Genomic DNA, 17,504 nt, shown 5'->3' on the forward strand with positions numbered 1-17,504 from the left:
AATCCTTTCACACATCAAGAAACATCTGTTGCCAGCATAGATGTCCCTGTGTTAACTGTATCATGGACGTCACAGTTTGTTTCCATACAGTTCTTTCAGAATAACCTACCTGTGTTTGTATGAAAAGAGAAATCAGATACAATACCGATAAGTAGTCAACTCTGGAGAAGTAAATGATCTGTTAATGCTGACCAATCAGACACTGTGGTCACATCTGATTTTTGTCCATTCACAACTTTGGAACTCAAGTTTGGATTACAGCTGCATATATTACTGAGCAAAACTTAAGTGATAATTAGTAAAGACATTAGTAATTTTACCAAGAAACCTTCTTCATGTGTCATACATATAGGGTCATGCATTAAATTAAGTAACTTCACTTATCATGTGTCATTAGCACTCTACCCTGGCAGTTCCCAAACTGAACTCACTAAACGTTCCTCTGAGGAATACAACATGAAACAAATCAAACACATATATTAGCTGCAGCAAACTTTTGAGTTGTTGAGACCAAATCAACACACTGAGAGAAGGACAAAGTCACCAAATCTTGGGTTTGAAAATCATGTGACCTAGAGCGCCGCAAAAGTACTGTTATCCATGAGACGCTCAGTTACAATACAGCTTCCCACTACTTGGTGGCGGTAATGCGTCAGTCAGTTCTTTTACAAGCTCCAATAGGCAGAAGAAGACACTCGGCCAGCCGCTAGCCTGTAGCGAAAGTTATGGAGAAGTATTTAAAACGAAAAAATGAAGATGTAAGTGGTGATAAAATCCCCCAAAAGTCTAAATGTTTGCGCAAGTACAATCCCGACTTCACTAAGTAGGGCTTTGTTAACGGAGGTGACGAGGCAGAGTCAGAGCCCAGTGTGTGGAGTGTGTGTGGAGTGTGTGTGGAGTGTGTGTGGAGTGTGTGTGGAGTGTGTGTGGAGTGTGTGTGGAGTGTGTGTGGAGTGTGTGTGGAGTGTGTGTGGAGTGTGTGTGGAGTGTGTTAACGCTACCAAAGCAGCACTGAAGCTAAAGCGGCATATCAAGACCAAACATCAGCACTCATGGGAAAGCCGGTTTGATTTTTCAAGAGAAAGTAAAATGGGCTCCAGATGGGTCCATGTACGTTTTGTTCGTTTGTTTTATGGTTCATTCAGGAATACGTAAATACCGTGGTTTCTTTGTTTTCTGTTTGAAACCAAAAACAAGTGAACAAAACGTACACAGACCCAACCCCAGCTGTCACAGATATGAAGAGCAACTTCTGGTTCTGCCATGCAAACCCGAAGACTGCTGAAGCATATCATTCACAAATTATAAGGCTATATATTCATTTGCACATTATTTAATTTTTATTTCAGGTTTATTTAATTTGAAACGTATTATTTTGAATGTATCCATTTTATTACTACTTATGATTTATTTATCAAATTTCAATTTCTCTGTTTTTTTGAGTCCTCCCATGGTTCTCTAGTAAAATCTATTTATGAGTTATTATTAGCTTGATTTGTTCCATGAATTGTTCGCCCGTTGGGCGTCTTGTTGTATGCGCAGGTTTACATACACATGATGAACAAATGTCTTTGTGATGATCACATTGTGTCATGTTTTTGCTTGTTCAACTATAAGTGGATTTGATTTAGTTATTGAATACAAATCAAACCAAGAGGGAGATCGATTAGTTAAACCTATACAGTGTTACTATTTGAATCGGCCCCGGGCCACTTTGTACTTGAAAAGTTGGGCCCCAAGGTCAAAAAGGTTACGGACCCCTGCCCTAAGCAACAACTATTCTTCTTTATGAAGTTCAACGCACATTATCAAAGTATCTTGGGAAATGTAGCTGTGGCCAGTATATGCTGACATTTGACTAGTGCGTGGTATGTCAGTGGTTTGATCAAATTGTTAATTTTACGGCAGTCTGATTCTTTATTGTGTGTGTGCATGTTAGCGAAGTGAACTGAATATAACAATCACCCTTCCCTGTTGTAATAGTCCGACCCACCGAAGATTGCTGTGCCCTGTGGGAAATAAATCAACCTTTTATGAAGAGAGCAGATCAACCAGCACCCAATGCTGTTGTAAGAGCTGTTTCCTTGTCTCTATTAAAACATGCATGAGCTGCAGAGAGCTATTATCTTGTCTCTTTTTGTTCTCTGCCCGAGCACAGTTTCTGGCTGTGAACTGTTCAGGAAGTTTGACATGCCTAGTTTATTCAAGCATGGAGATGTAATGATAGGGGGGATTTTCCCGGTTTTCAACAAAGAAATAAGTAGCATTCCTACGTTCGGGAGCGATCCACCTCGAGTGAAGTGTGCAGGGTAAGTTTCAACACGTCTGACTTCATACATGCTCCTCACATTACAAGCTTCCCATTTTACGTTCATGTACTTTATTGTCACAGCTCTGTAATTTAACAACCTATTTCAATCACCCAAACCTTTTTAGATTTGACCTGCGTGCTTTTCGATGGACCCAAGTAATGATATTTGCAATTGAAGAAATAAACAATGATCCTGCTTTCCTGCCAAACATATCTCTTGGCTATAGGATCCTTAACTCTTGTGCATCTCCCACAAATACCTTACGTGCTACACTTTTACTGGCTAGTGGACCAGAGGAGAGAGAACTCAATTCCCCTTGTCCTCCAGCTATTTCTGCCCTCATAGCAGAATCAGGATCATCTCAGTCTTTAGCAGTGGCTGGAACTCTTGGACCATTTCAAGTGCCAGTAGTAAGTGATTCAATTATATGTTTAATTGCATTAGTGTTTTGTGATATTTGATGCTTATGTAGTGATCGTTTTGTGACACGTTTGGCGTTCTTTTTATAGGTAAGTTACTTCTCAACATGTGCCTGTCTGAGTGACCGAGCTAAATATCCAACCTTTTTTCGGACAATCCCCAGTGACTACTTTCAGGCAAAAGCTTTGGCAGCACTTGTAGGACGTTTTGGCTGGCAGTGGATTGGGGCTATACAGTCAGACAATGACTACGGGAGAGGTGGGATTCAGGCCTTTACTGAGGAGGTTAAGAAGCTTGGGGTTTGTATTGCATTCGTTGGGACAATTCTACGTACATATACTATGAATAAAATACTGGATGTTGTGGAAATGATCAAGCAATCAGCTGTCAAAGTCATTCTTGCTTTTGTTCCAGAGGGTGACTTTTACCCTTTGATGAAAGAGGTTGTGAAACAAAACATTACAGGAATTCAGTGGATTGCCAGTGAGGCCTGGATAACAGCAACTCGACCCTCCACCCCCGAAATATATCAAGCTTTTGGTGGAGCCCTAGGATTTGTGGTGCAGAAGATGGCTATTCCAAATCTAAAACAATTTCTTACAGGCATTAGCCCTTATACGGATCCAAGTGCAGCCTTTGTGAGGGATTTCTGGGAAATTATGGTTGGCTGTCGTCCTCTCTTACCTGGGGAACAAACTGGGACTGAGTCAACAAATACAATATGCACAGGCTATGAGACATTATGGAATTCCCAGGATGTATTCTTCAATGTCACAGAGCTCAGAGTGTCCTATAATGTGTATAAAGCAGTCTATGCCATTGCACATGCCCTACATGAGCTGGTATTCTGTCAACCAGTCGGAGAAAACTCGGTGAAGCCATGTTTGAATATATCAGAAATTCAGCCCAAAGAGGTGAGAAATACCACAAGTTAAATTAGTTAAGAATGTGTTTGTATATTTATCTTGTCAATATAAACATTAAATATGTAATGAATAATCTATTCCTTTCCTCAGGTCACTGATCACCTACGAAGGGTGAATTTTAAGAATCAATTTGGGGATAATGTGTTTTTTGATGTCAATGGTGACCCTCCTGCCTCTTATGATATTATTAACTGGCAACTTATAGATGGGCAGGTGCAACATGTCACCGTGGGTCATTTTGCCTCTGCTGCTCACGTAGATTATGAACTCAGGATCCAGAAGGAAAATATTGTGTGGAGGACAGGAAAAATGGTAAAAATAATTAATCTTTTTCTGCAATAAACTTATGGATTTTGTTGAAACATAAGATCAGTAGATCAGAACAATACACATACAGTATGTACACATTTTTCTTTGCTCAGGTCCCGACGTCGATGTGCTCTAATGTTTGTCCAGTAGGAACAAGGAAAGCTCAAAAAAAGGGAAAACCCAATTGCTGTTTTGATTGTATCCCATGTGCTGATGGAACCATAGCCAACTCAACAGGTATCAAAAGCATGATTGCCAAAGTCAAAAACATACACAATCCCATAACATAGCATGTACTTAGTGTTCATCTATAGAATATATATTTGTCAGAATCACTGCACTGATTCTTTCTCATCAGGTGCAGCAGACTGCGCACCCTGTCCACGGGAATACTGGTCCAACGAGGGGAAAGACGAGTGCATTCCAAAAACAATCGAGTTCCTGACATTTCACGAGCCAATGGGAATAGCTATTACAGTTGTATCCTTGCTAGGGGCTTTCCTGTCCCTGGCCACGATGATGGTTTTTATCCGCTTCAGAGAGACTCCTGTGATAAAGGCCAGCAACTCTGAGCTGAGCTGTTTCCTGTTGCTTTCTCTTTTTTTGTGTTTTCTCTGTCCCCTCACATTCATCGGCAGACCTACAACCTGGACATGCATGCTGCGGCACACAGCTTTTGGTGTGACATTTGCACTTTGTATTTCCTGTGTCTTGGGAAAAACTATTGTTGTTGTTACAGCTTTCAAAGCCACATTCCCTGGCAACGCATTTGCAGTAAAGTTTGGTCCTGCACAGCAAAGGATCATAGTTTGCTCCTGCACTTTGATTCAGATAGGGATATGTGTGTTGTGGCTTAAGTTAAATCCACCTTTCCCAGACATGGCTTTCCGACACAGCAATACGAAGATTGTTTTGGAATGTAATACAGGCTCTGAGGCTGCATTCTACGCAGTGCTGGGGTACATAGGGATCCTTGCAATACTATGTTTGCTCCTGGCATTTCTAGCAAGAAAGTTGCCTGATAACTTTAATGAAGCCAAATTAATCACATTCAGCATGCTGATATTCTGTGCTGTCTGGATCACCTTTATTCCAGCGTATGTCAGCTCTCCTGGGAAGTTCACTGTAGCTGTGGAAATATTTGCAATTTTGTCTTCAGCATTTGGCTTATTTATTTGTATTTTTACACCTAAATGTTATATAATATTAATCAAGCCAGAGAAAAATACCAAGAAACATGTCATGGGGAAAACTGTTCCACAAAATATGATTTCTTAATATTTGAAGAGTCCTACTTTTACTTCCTTTAATATATAATATAATATAATATAATATAATATAATATAATATAATGAATGTATTATGTTCTGTATATGTAATCGTTATAAATGCACAAGATGTACTGTGCTGTAGGCAACAATCCTGGATGGAAGTGATTACTTGATACACAATAATTATCACTGAATTATTTACTAGAAATTGAATCATTGTAATTTTTGTCGAACAATTATTAAATGATGTGACATCATGCATTGTTTTACTGTGTGTATATAAGTAATGTGTACATAAGAAAAGGTGCAACTGTTATTATAGAAATACAATGTTTGTGTGATAAGATTCGGAATTGCTCATATTTAAGGACACACTTTAATAAAAGAAATGCAACAGTAGCCTTTGTGATGTTTCTACCACCTTAGGATCTTGCAATGTGTCCGAGAAAGAAACTGAAATGATCTCACCTCTCAAGAAACTTCATGTTTAAGACAGCTTTGCTGCTTTCAATGACCTCAACTAAGAATGTGTGCACTTACTGCCCTGTTGGTGCACCCTAGTTGCTAGCTGCTTTGTGATGACCAAGGGGCTACCCTCTGACCAAAACTCCTCTGTTCCCAAGAACGTCCGGAGTTCTAAGAGTTAATCAGCTGGATGTTTTTTTTTCTTTCACCCCAATGTGTGTACATTGGAGGCAAAGTTACATCTACTTTTCTCTGTTTGTACTTTGGCATGTTATATTGAAGCCCTTTTCAAGAAGTTTCTGGCGGGATGCCTTTGTGAATGCATCTTCAAAGCCTGTAGGCTGGCTGGAAGAGACACTGGCGTTGCTTAAAAAGAAGTGAAATGTTCAGTGGGTGAATGTGTGCTCGTGATTGGAGGAGAGTATTAACCAAAGAACCCAGTTGAGGGTTCAGCCTGTGCTTATAGAACTAGGGTTATAATATTGTTTGTTTCACTCCTCTTCCCCCAAGACAAAACAGTTATCCAGTGCAACAGCTGAGCCCGGTTTACATATATATACCGGGCTCAGCTATATACATATATGTAATATATATATACTGTATATATATATATACAGTATATGTATATATATATATATATATATATATATATATATATATATATATATATATATATATATATATATGTAAACTGTATATATATATATATATATATATATATATATGTAAACTGGGCTGTTGCTCTCTCTCTCTATATATACAGTTATCCAGAGTAACAGCTGAGCCCGGTTTATATATATATATATATATATACACTTCACACTCGCATGGAAAGCCCCCCCTTCCCTAGTGCTTGCTGAAGGTCACAGTCTGATAAACCAGAGGTGTAAAGAGCATTATCATCTACAAAGAGCAGAGATGCAATTCTGAGGTTCCCAAACCAGACACTCTCCTCCCCCAGTTGCGCCTTGAGATCCTATCTATACAAATTACATACATAATTGAAGACAAGCTAGCTTGGGGATTGAACCACCATACCTGTGTTTAGTGGACAACCAATTTTTTCTGGAGTGGTTAACCCATTATTAGAAATACCTCAGTATAAGGCAATACCATTTGATATTGCCACAATCTACATTGTACAAAAATACCATAGATTTGAAATAACAGTTCTATTAAACTGTTTGATCCAGACTGAATTAATATCACCCACAAGTAGGTAGGATGTATCACATTAGACTGGATTTGTTCTAACTAGGTGTTATAAACTGGCAAGTATGTTGAGAGTCTTTCTTTAAATAGAAAATCGTATATCATGTATCAATATCCTGTTATATTATTTATTTGAATCATTTAGTCTGCATTACCTCTCTTGAGTAAATCAGGCGGGGCTGCTGATATCCAATCCAGTGTCCCTTTGACATCACAGTCACATCCTGCTTATAACTTGCCTAATATCTATATCTATATATCTCTCTGTCTCTCTCTCTCATTAGAGATGTGTGAACAATATGGCTCTACTAGTGTTATTGTCCTTGCTTTACTCTCTCTGTGTCCTCACTATAACCTGTATCCCAATTTCCAGCTTTACTTCTTCACCACCATCTGCAGATAACGTGTGCACACTTCAAAACAGCTTTCCTCCAAGTTTTGTGGCCAAGGGTGACTATGTCATTGGAGGAATCTTCCCACTGCACTATAACCAGGAGATGCCAGACCTCAACGGCACCTACAAAGCACTGCCAGTAAATTGCAATGGGTGAGTTTGATAGATGTGGAAATCAAAGTGGGATTATGTAACTTACTTTTCAAATGGTGTCAGATGTTTTACAACTTTTGCTTTAACAAATGCATTTTTAATCACCAGGTTTTAGTATAGATTGATCATTCGTGAGAAAATGTGAGAAAACATAATTTAAATTGATGGTTTGAACTGAATTGCACTTTAGTTTAAGTTTAAGTTAAAGATTTATGTCAGAGAAAATAATGTTCCAGAGAGACACAATGCCTTATTTGATGGGTGTGAGATTGCCTAATAGTTTTCTTAATAATTCCCAAGAAGATTTCAAGAACTATATAGTTTAGTTTGATTCAAATTTGGAAAATGGGAATATTCTCTATAGTACACAACAATCAATTTTAATTAATAACTTGGAAGTGTACCGATTGAACAATGCGTCAATTTGCCACTGAAATTAGTTCCACACCATATGGGTCGTTCAAGATAACATCTGAGGAAATTATTTAAAAATGACAGATGTGTAAAATAAAGCATTACTAAAGACATATCTTGGCAACATATTAGAAAAAAAATCATTTGAAAACAATATGGACAAAGTAGAAAGAAACCACTCTGTTTGCATTTTCCCAAGATATATGCAAAAATGCAATTCAGACTAACTTCATATTAAAACATCATATTTGCCTTTCAATTAATGTGTGGTGTGTGCATCTGTTTCTGCTGCGCTACAGCTTTGATCCCAGGGCTTTCCGCTGGGCCCAGACTATGAGGCTAGCAGTGGAGGAGATAAATCAGAGGGCAGACCTGTTGCCAAATTACACCCTCGGTTACAAAATATTTGATTCATGTGCATATCCACTGACCGGCCAGAGGGCCGCTCTCGCCGTGTTGAACGGGCTAAGTGAGGACGACTCCCCCATGTGCCAAGGGGCTTCTCCTCTCCTCGCTGTGATTGGGGAATCTGGTTCTGCTCAGTCTATTGTAGTGTCAAGAATCCTACAGCCATTCAGAATCCCAATGGTAAAGATTACTGTGTTCTTCTTAATCCACACAAAACATTAGCATATCACCATACAATCTGTTTTTACTGGACTTATTATGTTTTCTTTTTTTTTAACACAGATCAGCTACTTTTCTTCATGTGCCTGTCTCACTGACAGAAGAGAATTTCCTACCTTCTTCAGAGTAATCCCTAATGATGACTATCAGGTGAGGGTTTGGACTCAGGGGTTGTGAAAAAAGGCATTTCTTGAAATTGTCATATATTTCCATTGCCTGGTCGTGCAATACAAGAGAAACAATGTATAGACATATAAAATAATGTCAGTTAACAATTTTTTATGACTGTGTTGCCATTTGCTGTTAAACCCAGGTGAAAGCAATTGCTCAGCTGCTAATACGCTTCAACTGGACCTGGGTTGGGCTGGTGCGAGGAGACCATGAGTATGGGCGATTTGCCGTGCAAGGTTTACTGAGAGAATTACAGGGTACCAAAGTGTGTGTGGCGTACCAAGAAATGATCCCTCTGCTCTACAATCGCAAGAGGGCTCTGGAGATCTTGGAGGTAGATGCAGCACACTGAGTTAGGTTTCAAAGCACTAGTTTTTATTCACCCCAAGACCCTTTTTTATTAGTTGCTTATTAGATATCAGTATCAGCCTCTATGTAGGACATTTCTTATTCACAAAATTAGTCATCCCTGGTGAAATTAATTGAAGTTCATGTGTTGCTTTCATTATCGCAGTGTCACCAGATTGGAGCTTTGGAGGGGAGGGATAGGGGGTATTGGTATGCACTCTTTGCCAAAGTGTATTTTAGTAAATGATCACTAGATTACATTTTCAAATCCTACATCTAGTGACCTTAATAATTACAGGTATTTCCCAGTATGCACCGATGTGTTTTGTTCAATGTCACTTCTTTTTAATCTGCTTTCTTGTTTGCCATCTCTGTACCTTGTGAAACTTTCTTCCTTCATCATCTGGTTCTCTGTAAAGGTGATGCGTTCCTCTTCGGCAAAAGTGGTTGTGGTATTTTCAGCTGAAGGGGAGATGACACCTTTTTTGAGGGACTACATGACACAGAACATCACTGGAATCCAGTGGGTGGCTAGTGAGGCCTGGGTCACAGCATCTGTCTTTACAGGCAGCGAGTTTTACCCCTTCCTAGGGGGCACCATTGGGTTTGGCATCCGAAAAGGTCATATCTCCAGACTCAGTCTCTACCTGCAGACAGTTAACCCTTGGTTGTATCCAAATAATAATCTGGTGAAGGAACTGTGGGAGGCCCTGTATGGTTGCAATCCTTCGCCGTCGCCTGGCTCCCAGTTGCCTCCATGCTCAGGGCAGGAGTCCCTGTTGGAACAGCATTCAGCCTACATGAATACATCCAGCCCTAGGGTGGCCTATAATGTCTATAAAGCTGTATATGCAGTTGCGTATTCCCTGCACAACCTTCTTCTCTGTCAACCAGGCACTGGCCCTTTCCAAAACAACTCATGTGCTCAAAGGAAAAATATACACCCCTGGCAGGTAGAGTTCAGTCTTCCTACTGTTTTTTTTAATGTAAATCGTGTTTAAAGTTTAATTTTTAGAGTATGAGCCATTGGTTTTCCAGCTCCAGTACTACCTCCAGGAAGTGACATTTAATATTGGAGAGGAGGAGGTCAACTTTGACCTGAAGGGAGACTCCATACCATATTATGACATCCTCAATTGGCAGAGAGGCACGGATGGGAACATTGAATTTGTCAACGTGGGTTTGTTTGATGGAACCAAGCCTGTCGGAGAGGAGCTGGTGATCCAGGAGGACAGGATAATGTGGGCAGGGCATCAGAGTGAGGCAAGCTGCTCACACTGTGTGTTTACCTTCATCAGATGCCAACTGTTGAAGTTCTGTAGGTTAAGGTGGAGGTAAGTCAGGTGGGCAGAATGAGCTGGATCTGATGTGAGCTCTTTTGTATTCCGTAAACAGTTCAAAGCCCACCATACACCATACACTGTGACTTGTAAGGTGATTTTAAAGCCTCCATATATATATATATATATATATATATTGTCTGCAGACTCCTTTCACACTGCAGAGCTAAAAGCCATTATTTGCTCCCTAGGTGCCAGTGTCTGTATGCAGTGCCAGCTGTCTCCCAGGGTCCCGGAAAGCTGTCCGTCGTGGGGAGCCTGTTTGCTGCTTTGACTGTGTTCCATGTGACAGTGGCAAAATTAGCAATCAGACAAGTGAGCTCAAAACCAAGCCATAAAGATCATAACAATTCAAACTAGCTTAGACAGCATGTGTCAATATGTCATTTAAATGTGAATAATAATAAAATAACAATTTTAACAAACTCACATTTCTGGTGCAGACTAGCAAGTGTAGCAACGGTATACAAATTGTGCACATCCCTCATTCAAATCAATATTCTATTACCGTTATATTTGAACACCGGACGTTTGACCTACTCTTTTTTTGACCATCTGCCCCTAGATTCAATAGAGTGCACACTTTGTCCCGAGGACTTCTGGTCAAACAACGACAGAGCAGCCTGCATCCCAAAAAAGGTGGAGTTCTTGGCCTATGATTCCCTCGGTATAGCCCTGACAGTGATCTCTGTCGTGGGCGCATGCCTCACTATAGCTGTATTTGCAGTCTTTTTCTACTATAGAAAAACAATCATCGTCCGTGTGAATAACTCTGAACTCAGCTTCTTCATTCTGTTTGCTCTGACTCTGTGTTTCTTGTGTTCCCTGTTGTTCATTGGAGAACCAACACTTTGGTCTTGCTTGCTGCGCCACACTGCCTTTAGCATCACATTTTCACTTTGCATCTCCTGTATCCTGGGCAAGACCCTGGTGGTGTTGGCTGCTTTCACTGCCACCAGGCCAGGGGACAACATCATGAAGTGGCTGGGGCCCAAACAGCAGAGATCCATTATCTTTATCAGCACTCTAATTCAGGTGGTTATCTGCGCTGCCTGGCTTATTGATGCTCCCCCTTCTCCATCCCCAAATACTCAATATGAACGCTCCAAGATCATACTGGAGTGCAGTGTGGGCTCCAGCATTGCATTCTGGTGTGTTCTGGGATATATTGGCCTACAGGCTTGTCTGTGCTTTGTATTGGCTTTTCTCGCCCGTATGTTGCCGGGCAACTACAACGAGGCCAAGTCCATCACCTTCAGCATGCTGATCTTCTGTGCTGTCTGGCTAGCATTTATCCCAGCTTATATCAGCTCTCCTGGAAACTATGCAGATGCAGTGGAGTCGTTTGCCATTCTGGCTTCCAGCTTTGGCTTGTTGTTCTGCCTGTTTGCCCCAAAATGTTACATTATGTTACTGAAGCCAGAAAAGAATACAAAACACCACCTAATGGGAAAATAAAAGAAGTAACACCCCATAATTTAATCTTTTTGAGATTTCAAAACAATATTCAATGTAATTTATGATATTCTTTGGACAAATTATGATGTATTTCATGTTTGCATTGAACAAGCATTGATAGTTGTACATGATTGATATCACAGCATTGCAACTGTTGTACAGTCTACACAAACATATAATATAATCAGTTTATTAGTAGAGGGAAATGTTAGCTCAGTTCTTTGTGCAAATAATACATAAAATGTGCTACCTTCCTGTACCTGTAAACGTAAGGTTAGATTTGAACCAAGGTTAGGTTTAGAAGTGTACACTGTAGAAACAAAAAATAGTAGTAAATATTGATGAAATGGTCCCAAAGGTTTCTGACATTTGCAAAATACTGTGTTTTAACATCAAATATGTGTGAAGATTTTTAGTTGTTGATTAAATGTTTGGAGAGAAACATGGATTGCCATAAATAAATGAACAAAGCTTGTATATCATTATCTGGGGATGAAATGCATACAGAGGGAGGAGCATGCACAATGACACCAAAAAGCACTAGGACCCAGACTGGGAAAAAATGTACACATAATTGTTCAGAAGATGACCATTATTAAACATTGAATTGCCTGAATTTAAATGGCCAGCTCCGTATACCATACTGTTGTTGTTGATTGTCAATCCCAGGTGTGCTAGGCCTCCACTCTTCATTAAAGGAGCGACTCTGTCTTTCGAAGCTCTTGAAGGCCCCTTTTCTAGTAATGAAAGTTACAATATGGTATCCAACCACAAGCCCAATTTTAATCACACGTTTGGGAACAGAGATGCATTTTGGGCTGATGATAGCTCCGCCATGGTCACCTCTGAGCAGCAAGCACCTGAGGTCAGTGCAAGCAGCAAAGCAGTTCAATCAGGGAGAGACCAGTTAGATAAAGAAATGATGCATGTTTATTGTTAACAGATGATATGAAATGATAAAGTCTCAGAGTCTTTGGCGCGGGGAGATTTGCAATTGAGGGCTGACTGCCCCGATCAGCAACGAGATAGATCCCCCCCGTGGAGTCCGGACCTGGTGGTGGCTGATGAGCTGATGGAATGATGAGTTGATGAAGCTGATGGATCCGTGGAGACTGGGCGGAGATGGGGAGGTGGAGGGGTGTGTAACAGCAGCACATTTAAACGAGACAGCACCAAGATGATTGGCTAACCGTGTCATTGTTTCCGTGTGCTTTTTGGATAGAGGGGATCAGCTGATCTGCGCAGCTGGTGTCATGATTGACGGTGCAGAACAATGACAGCAAGTAAACAATGAGTGAGCATGCATGAGGAATGATTGGCAGGAATGTGAGGAATAGATGGCGGGCTGAGGGGTATGGTCTTCCCGTCTGAACTTGCGCTAGACCTCCATTTGAATGAAGCAAAAGCTTATAATGCTTCCTTTGGGCAACAAAATGCATTGCTATGCAGATGATGCTCAATTATATCTATCAATCAAACCAGAGGAGACCAACCAGCTCGCTAAAATTCAAGAATGTCTTAAAGACTTAAAAACATGGATGACCTGCAACTTCCTGATGTTATTTTACTGGGCCCTGAACACCTCAGATATCAATTATCTGGGGATGTGGTTTCTGTAGATGGCATTGCCCTGGCATCCAACAGCACTGTAAAGAATCTCGGCGTTATCTTTGACCGAGACTTGTCCTTTAACTCCCACGTTAAGCAAATCTCAAGGACTGCATTTTTTCATCTACATAACATTTAAAAAATCAGGCACATCTTGTCTCAAAAAGATGCAGAAAAGCTGGTTCACGCGTTTGTTACTTCCAGACTAGATTACTGCAACTCCTTATCACGCTGCTCTAATAAGTCTCTTAAATCCCTCCAGTTGATCCAGAATGCTGCAGCTCGTGTACTCACAAAAACTAAGAAAAGAGATCACATTACTCCTGTATTAGCTGCTCTGCTCTGGCTCCCTGTAAAATCAAGAATCACATTTAAAATCTTCTCCTCACTACAAAGCCTTGATTGGTGATGCACCATCATATCTTAAGGAGCTTGTAGTACCATATTGCCCCACTAGAGAGCTGCGCTCACTAAATGCGGTGTCTGATGCCTGGTGAGCCGGCCTCCCGCGTTGGCCCTGCTGATGCGCCTCGCATTTCTACTTAAGTAAAGTAACGAAGTACTCGTTACTTTACTTAAGTAGAAATGTTGGGTATCTGTACTTTACTGGAGTATTTATTTTTCAGACGACTTTTTACTTCTAGTCCTTACATTTTCACGCAAATATCTGTACTTTCTACTCCCTACATTTTAAAAATAGCCTTGTTACTATTTCATTTGGTTTTGTTTTCATTCCGGCTCGTCATCGCTCAAAAACACACAAAAAAAAACCTAGCCAGATAAATCGCGCCATCCGGATAGAATGAATTTGATTCTGATTGTGGGATGAGAAGTATAAACATAACCATTCCGACACCCTATTGGTTTTCTACGCGATGCACCTGCAGATGACACAAATCAACCGTTACAAATCACGTCACTCTCCAGCAAGGACAGCAGAAAAGCCTCTTAAAATGATGTCCGTTTCAGAGAAGTAGAGCGAAAAAAGCCCACTCCCAACCAAATATCAGCGAGGAGGTTGATAGCCAACAAGAACAGCCAACCCTTGTACATCCCTGGCTGTACCTGGAAGAATTTTTTGAGATTGTTGGGTGTAAAAACAATTAATTTCGAATGCGCTGCAAGCTCTGCACACCCAAGTACCACGAGCTAATGGCTTTCAAAAACTCGTCGGTCGAATTTGAAAAAAGCATATTGAGGTAAGCTGAAAGGTTTGTTATTATCAGTCAATTATTGACAAATATTGTAGTAACGTAAATTTGCCATGTTTTGCTATGGCTAGGTGCATGCCAAGGCATGCCATGGTTTGCTTGCTTAGCAGTAGCTAGGCTATGATTCAACGTTGCTAGTTCGTTTGGTGGGTTGTAATAAAGTGGAGCTTCTAATGAGGACCAGGACACGTTCTTGTATGAACGGAATCACTTTACTATTGAACTGCAGCATTACAAACTGTTAAAGCGATTTAGAACGCGCTCTTGCACCCGACATGTATATTTTCCACACGTAACGTCAATATTGTTCGCACTTCTTGTTTCCATGCTCTTCACAATAAAGTCAATCATCTAATCAAACAAGTTACAACAGTGGGCTCTGTGTGAGATTGATATTCGACTTTAGCCAAATGTTATAATGAAGTGATTAACAATAGATTAAGTTACAGTTTTATACTTTGATGTACTGTAGAAACAATTATGCACTATGCCAAAAGCAGTCCCCCAAATTGACTATGGGTGTTATTTTGTAGCAAACACAACTACATTTCTAAAAGTCTCGGATGACAATATGTTTCCTTTTTAACTATCCAGTTAAAGGGTGCTACATCAAGTAGGCTAAATGTTCCATGTTGTGTTTTTCTTTTCTTCTTTGTACAGGTTTACTCCAGTGGAACTTTTCTTGCAGAATATGCAAAGACAATGGAACCCAATTGCCAAGGCACTTGACGTCCTTTCAGGGAGAAACCAGTGTGCCGATGGGACGGTTGGTCCCAACCATAACTCTGCTAAGGACCAAGCTCCAGCACCTTCACGTCGCCTCCAAGTTCTGTAAGCCTTTGATTACGGCACTTCTTTCAGGCCTTCAAAAACGCTTCGGAGAGATGCTTGCAGATCCAGAGCTAATAGCCGCAGCCATTCTAGTTCCCAAATTTAAGACCTGCTGGACAAGTAACAGAAATATCCTCAAACTTGGTAAGTGTCTCACTTCTCAACTTCCCCTCAGTATGTGTAATTTCTATGGAGACAGTGAAATTACATTTACATTGACACACACACACAATCCAATACACAATTACAATACTGTCATATGGTCTAAATTATCCTGATTATTATTATTTTTTATTCCACAGGCCTTGACTATATTAGAAGCCACTTGGACTGTCAGGCTGAGAATCACGTCATTGAGGGCTCCCAATCATCTGAGGAAGAGGACTTCTTTTCCTCCTTGAAGACCGGCCCTCTTGAAACGACCCAGCAGTTGGATTCGTACCTGGGGTGCCCAGGAGGAGACACAGTAGATGTATTGAAGTCCTTCCCAGCTCTGTGCCAGCTTTCACTTAAGTATAATACGTCACTCCCTGCCTCAGCAGCCTGTGACAGACTGTTTAGTGTTGCAGGGCTCATCTTCAGGCCAAGAAGAGCATGCATTGGCTCAAACAACTTTGAGAACCTGCTGCTTTTTCGGCTGAACAAAGCCTATTGGTAGTGTTGTTGTACATACAGGATTGAGTCCAAAGGTCTCAAGGTCTCTTCCAATAAAGGTTATTGATAACATTCCACTGAAGTTTGACTTTTTGCACTATTACAATACTTATAGGCAACTAGTTATCATGTCTTCCGCTCCATGAAATGCATGTTAATGCTCAGTAGTACACATATGGTACTTTAACGTATTTGCATTGTAATAAAATGTGATAATTTTCAATGGGCACATATGCAGCTGAAACGGGTAGCCTAGTGCATCCCACATTTTTCAACATAACATTTTAATTAATAACATTATAGTCATTATGGCCTTTAGAAAAACGATTGTTTTGGGGGGAGGTGGGGTAGTGCACTATAGGCCCCTGAGACGCGGCTTAAGAGTTTGTCCTTAATGGAAAAAAAATTCCCCTTACATTACTTTTACTTTTAAGTAGTTTTCCTCTGTACTTTTATACTTTTACTTAAGTAAAAAGCTTGAGTTGATACTTCTACTTTTACAGAAGTATTTTTAAACCCTAGTATCTCTACTTCTACTTGAGTAATGAATACTTTTGACACCTCTGGTGCCTGGCCCCCCTCCTCTCTACCTCCTTCTGTTTCATGGATTGGAGTTCCATTCATACATTGTCATATTCATGTAATGTGTTTATGTAACTTTGTAATGCTGTTCATTCTGTACACATGACATCTATTGCATCTGTCCATCCGGGGAGAGGGATCCTCCTCCGTTGCTCTCCTAAAGGGTTTCTTCCTTTTTTTCCCTGTGAATTTTTGAAGTTATTTTTGGGGAGTTTTTCCTGATTCGATGTGAGGTCATGGGACAGGGATGTCGTATGTGTACAGATTGTAAAGCCCTCTGAGGAAAATTCGTAATTTGTGATATTGGGCTATACAAAATAAACTGAATTGAATTGAATGACATTGCCTTCAGATCGGAGCACTCCAGGGAATTTATTATTGAAAACTATTGAGGCTCTGTTCTTCAATTATTATTTGATATGATCTTGGATTTCTACAACAAAGGAATACATTTAATTAGCAGCAGTGTGCTCCACAGCTGACCACGAGGGTCAGGAGCAAACAGTCTGACCCTCTCCTCTGCACTCCGGGTGTGATGAAATATTGAGCAGAATTTGATTTAATGTTTGACTTTGCTTTTATCTTTTACAATTGAAAAGTGCTTATATAATTGTTATGGCTCACTAGCACAAATAACACTATTGGTTTAAATGTTTAAAACTTGATGCACAGACATCATATCATACGGTCATAACATTTTTTTGTTAAACACTGATAACCGATATATTATTGTTTTTATTGATACAATATAACGTTACAAATTCAGAGTGAGTCTGTAATGAGACATATGGCTCTGGG

The 17,504-nt window shown here is 40.2% G+C and overlaps 2 protein-coding genes across 2 annotated transcripts; both read left to right on the top strand.

The window, feature by feature from the left end:
• Positions 1-2,202: 2,202 nt before the first annotated feature.
• On the top strand, positions 2,203-5,245 carry LOC117741752 (extracellular calcium-sensing receptor-like). Its single transcript, XM_034548971.1, has 6 exons — positions 2,203-2,309; positions 2,437-2,722; positions 2,822-3,646; positions 3,749-3,970; positions 4,081-4,204; positions 4,326-5,245. Exons 1-6 carry the CDS (start codon positions 2,221-2,223, stop codon positions 5,243-5,245), a joined length of 2,466 nt encoding a protein of 821 aa, XP_034404862.1. The 5' UTR covers positions 2,203-2,220.
• A 2,089-nt stretch (positions 5,246-7,334) lies between these two features.
• On the top strand, positions 7,335-11,820 carry LOC117741543 (extracellular calcium-sensing receptor-like). The gene is made up of 8 exons (XM_034548635.1): positions 7,335-7,462; positions 8,176-8,464; positions 8,567-8,653; positions 8,817-9,008; positions 9,442-9,975; positions 10,061-10,285; positions 10,554-10,677; positions 10,928-11,820. Exons 1-8 carry the CDS (start codon positions 7,413-7,415, stop codon positions 11,818-11,820), a joined length of 2,394 nt encoding a protein of 797 aa, XP_034404526.1. The 5' UTR covers positions 7,335-7,412.
• Positions 11,821-17,504: the final 5,684 nt, after the last annotated feature.

The sequence above is a fragment of the Cyclopterus lumpus genome, chromosome 13 (assembly GCF_009769545.1).
Source record: "Cyclopterus lumpus isolate fCycLum1 chromosome 13, fCycLum1.pri, whole genome shotgun sequence".
Lineage (NCBI taxonomy): Eukaryota > Metazoa > Chordata > Actinopteri > Perciformes > Cyclopteridae > Cyclopterus > Cyclopterus lumpus.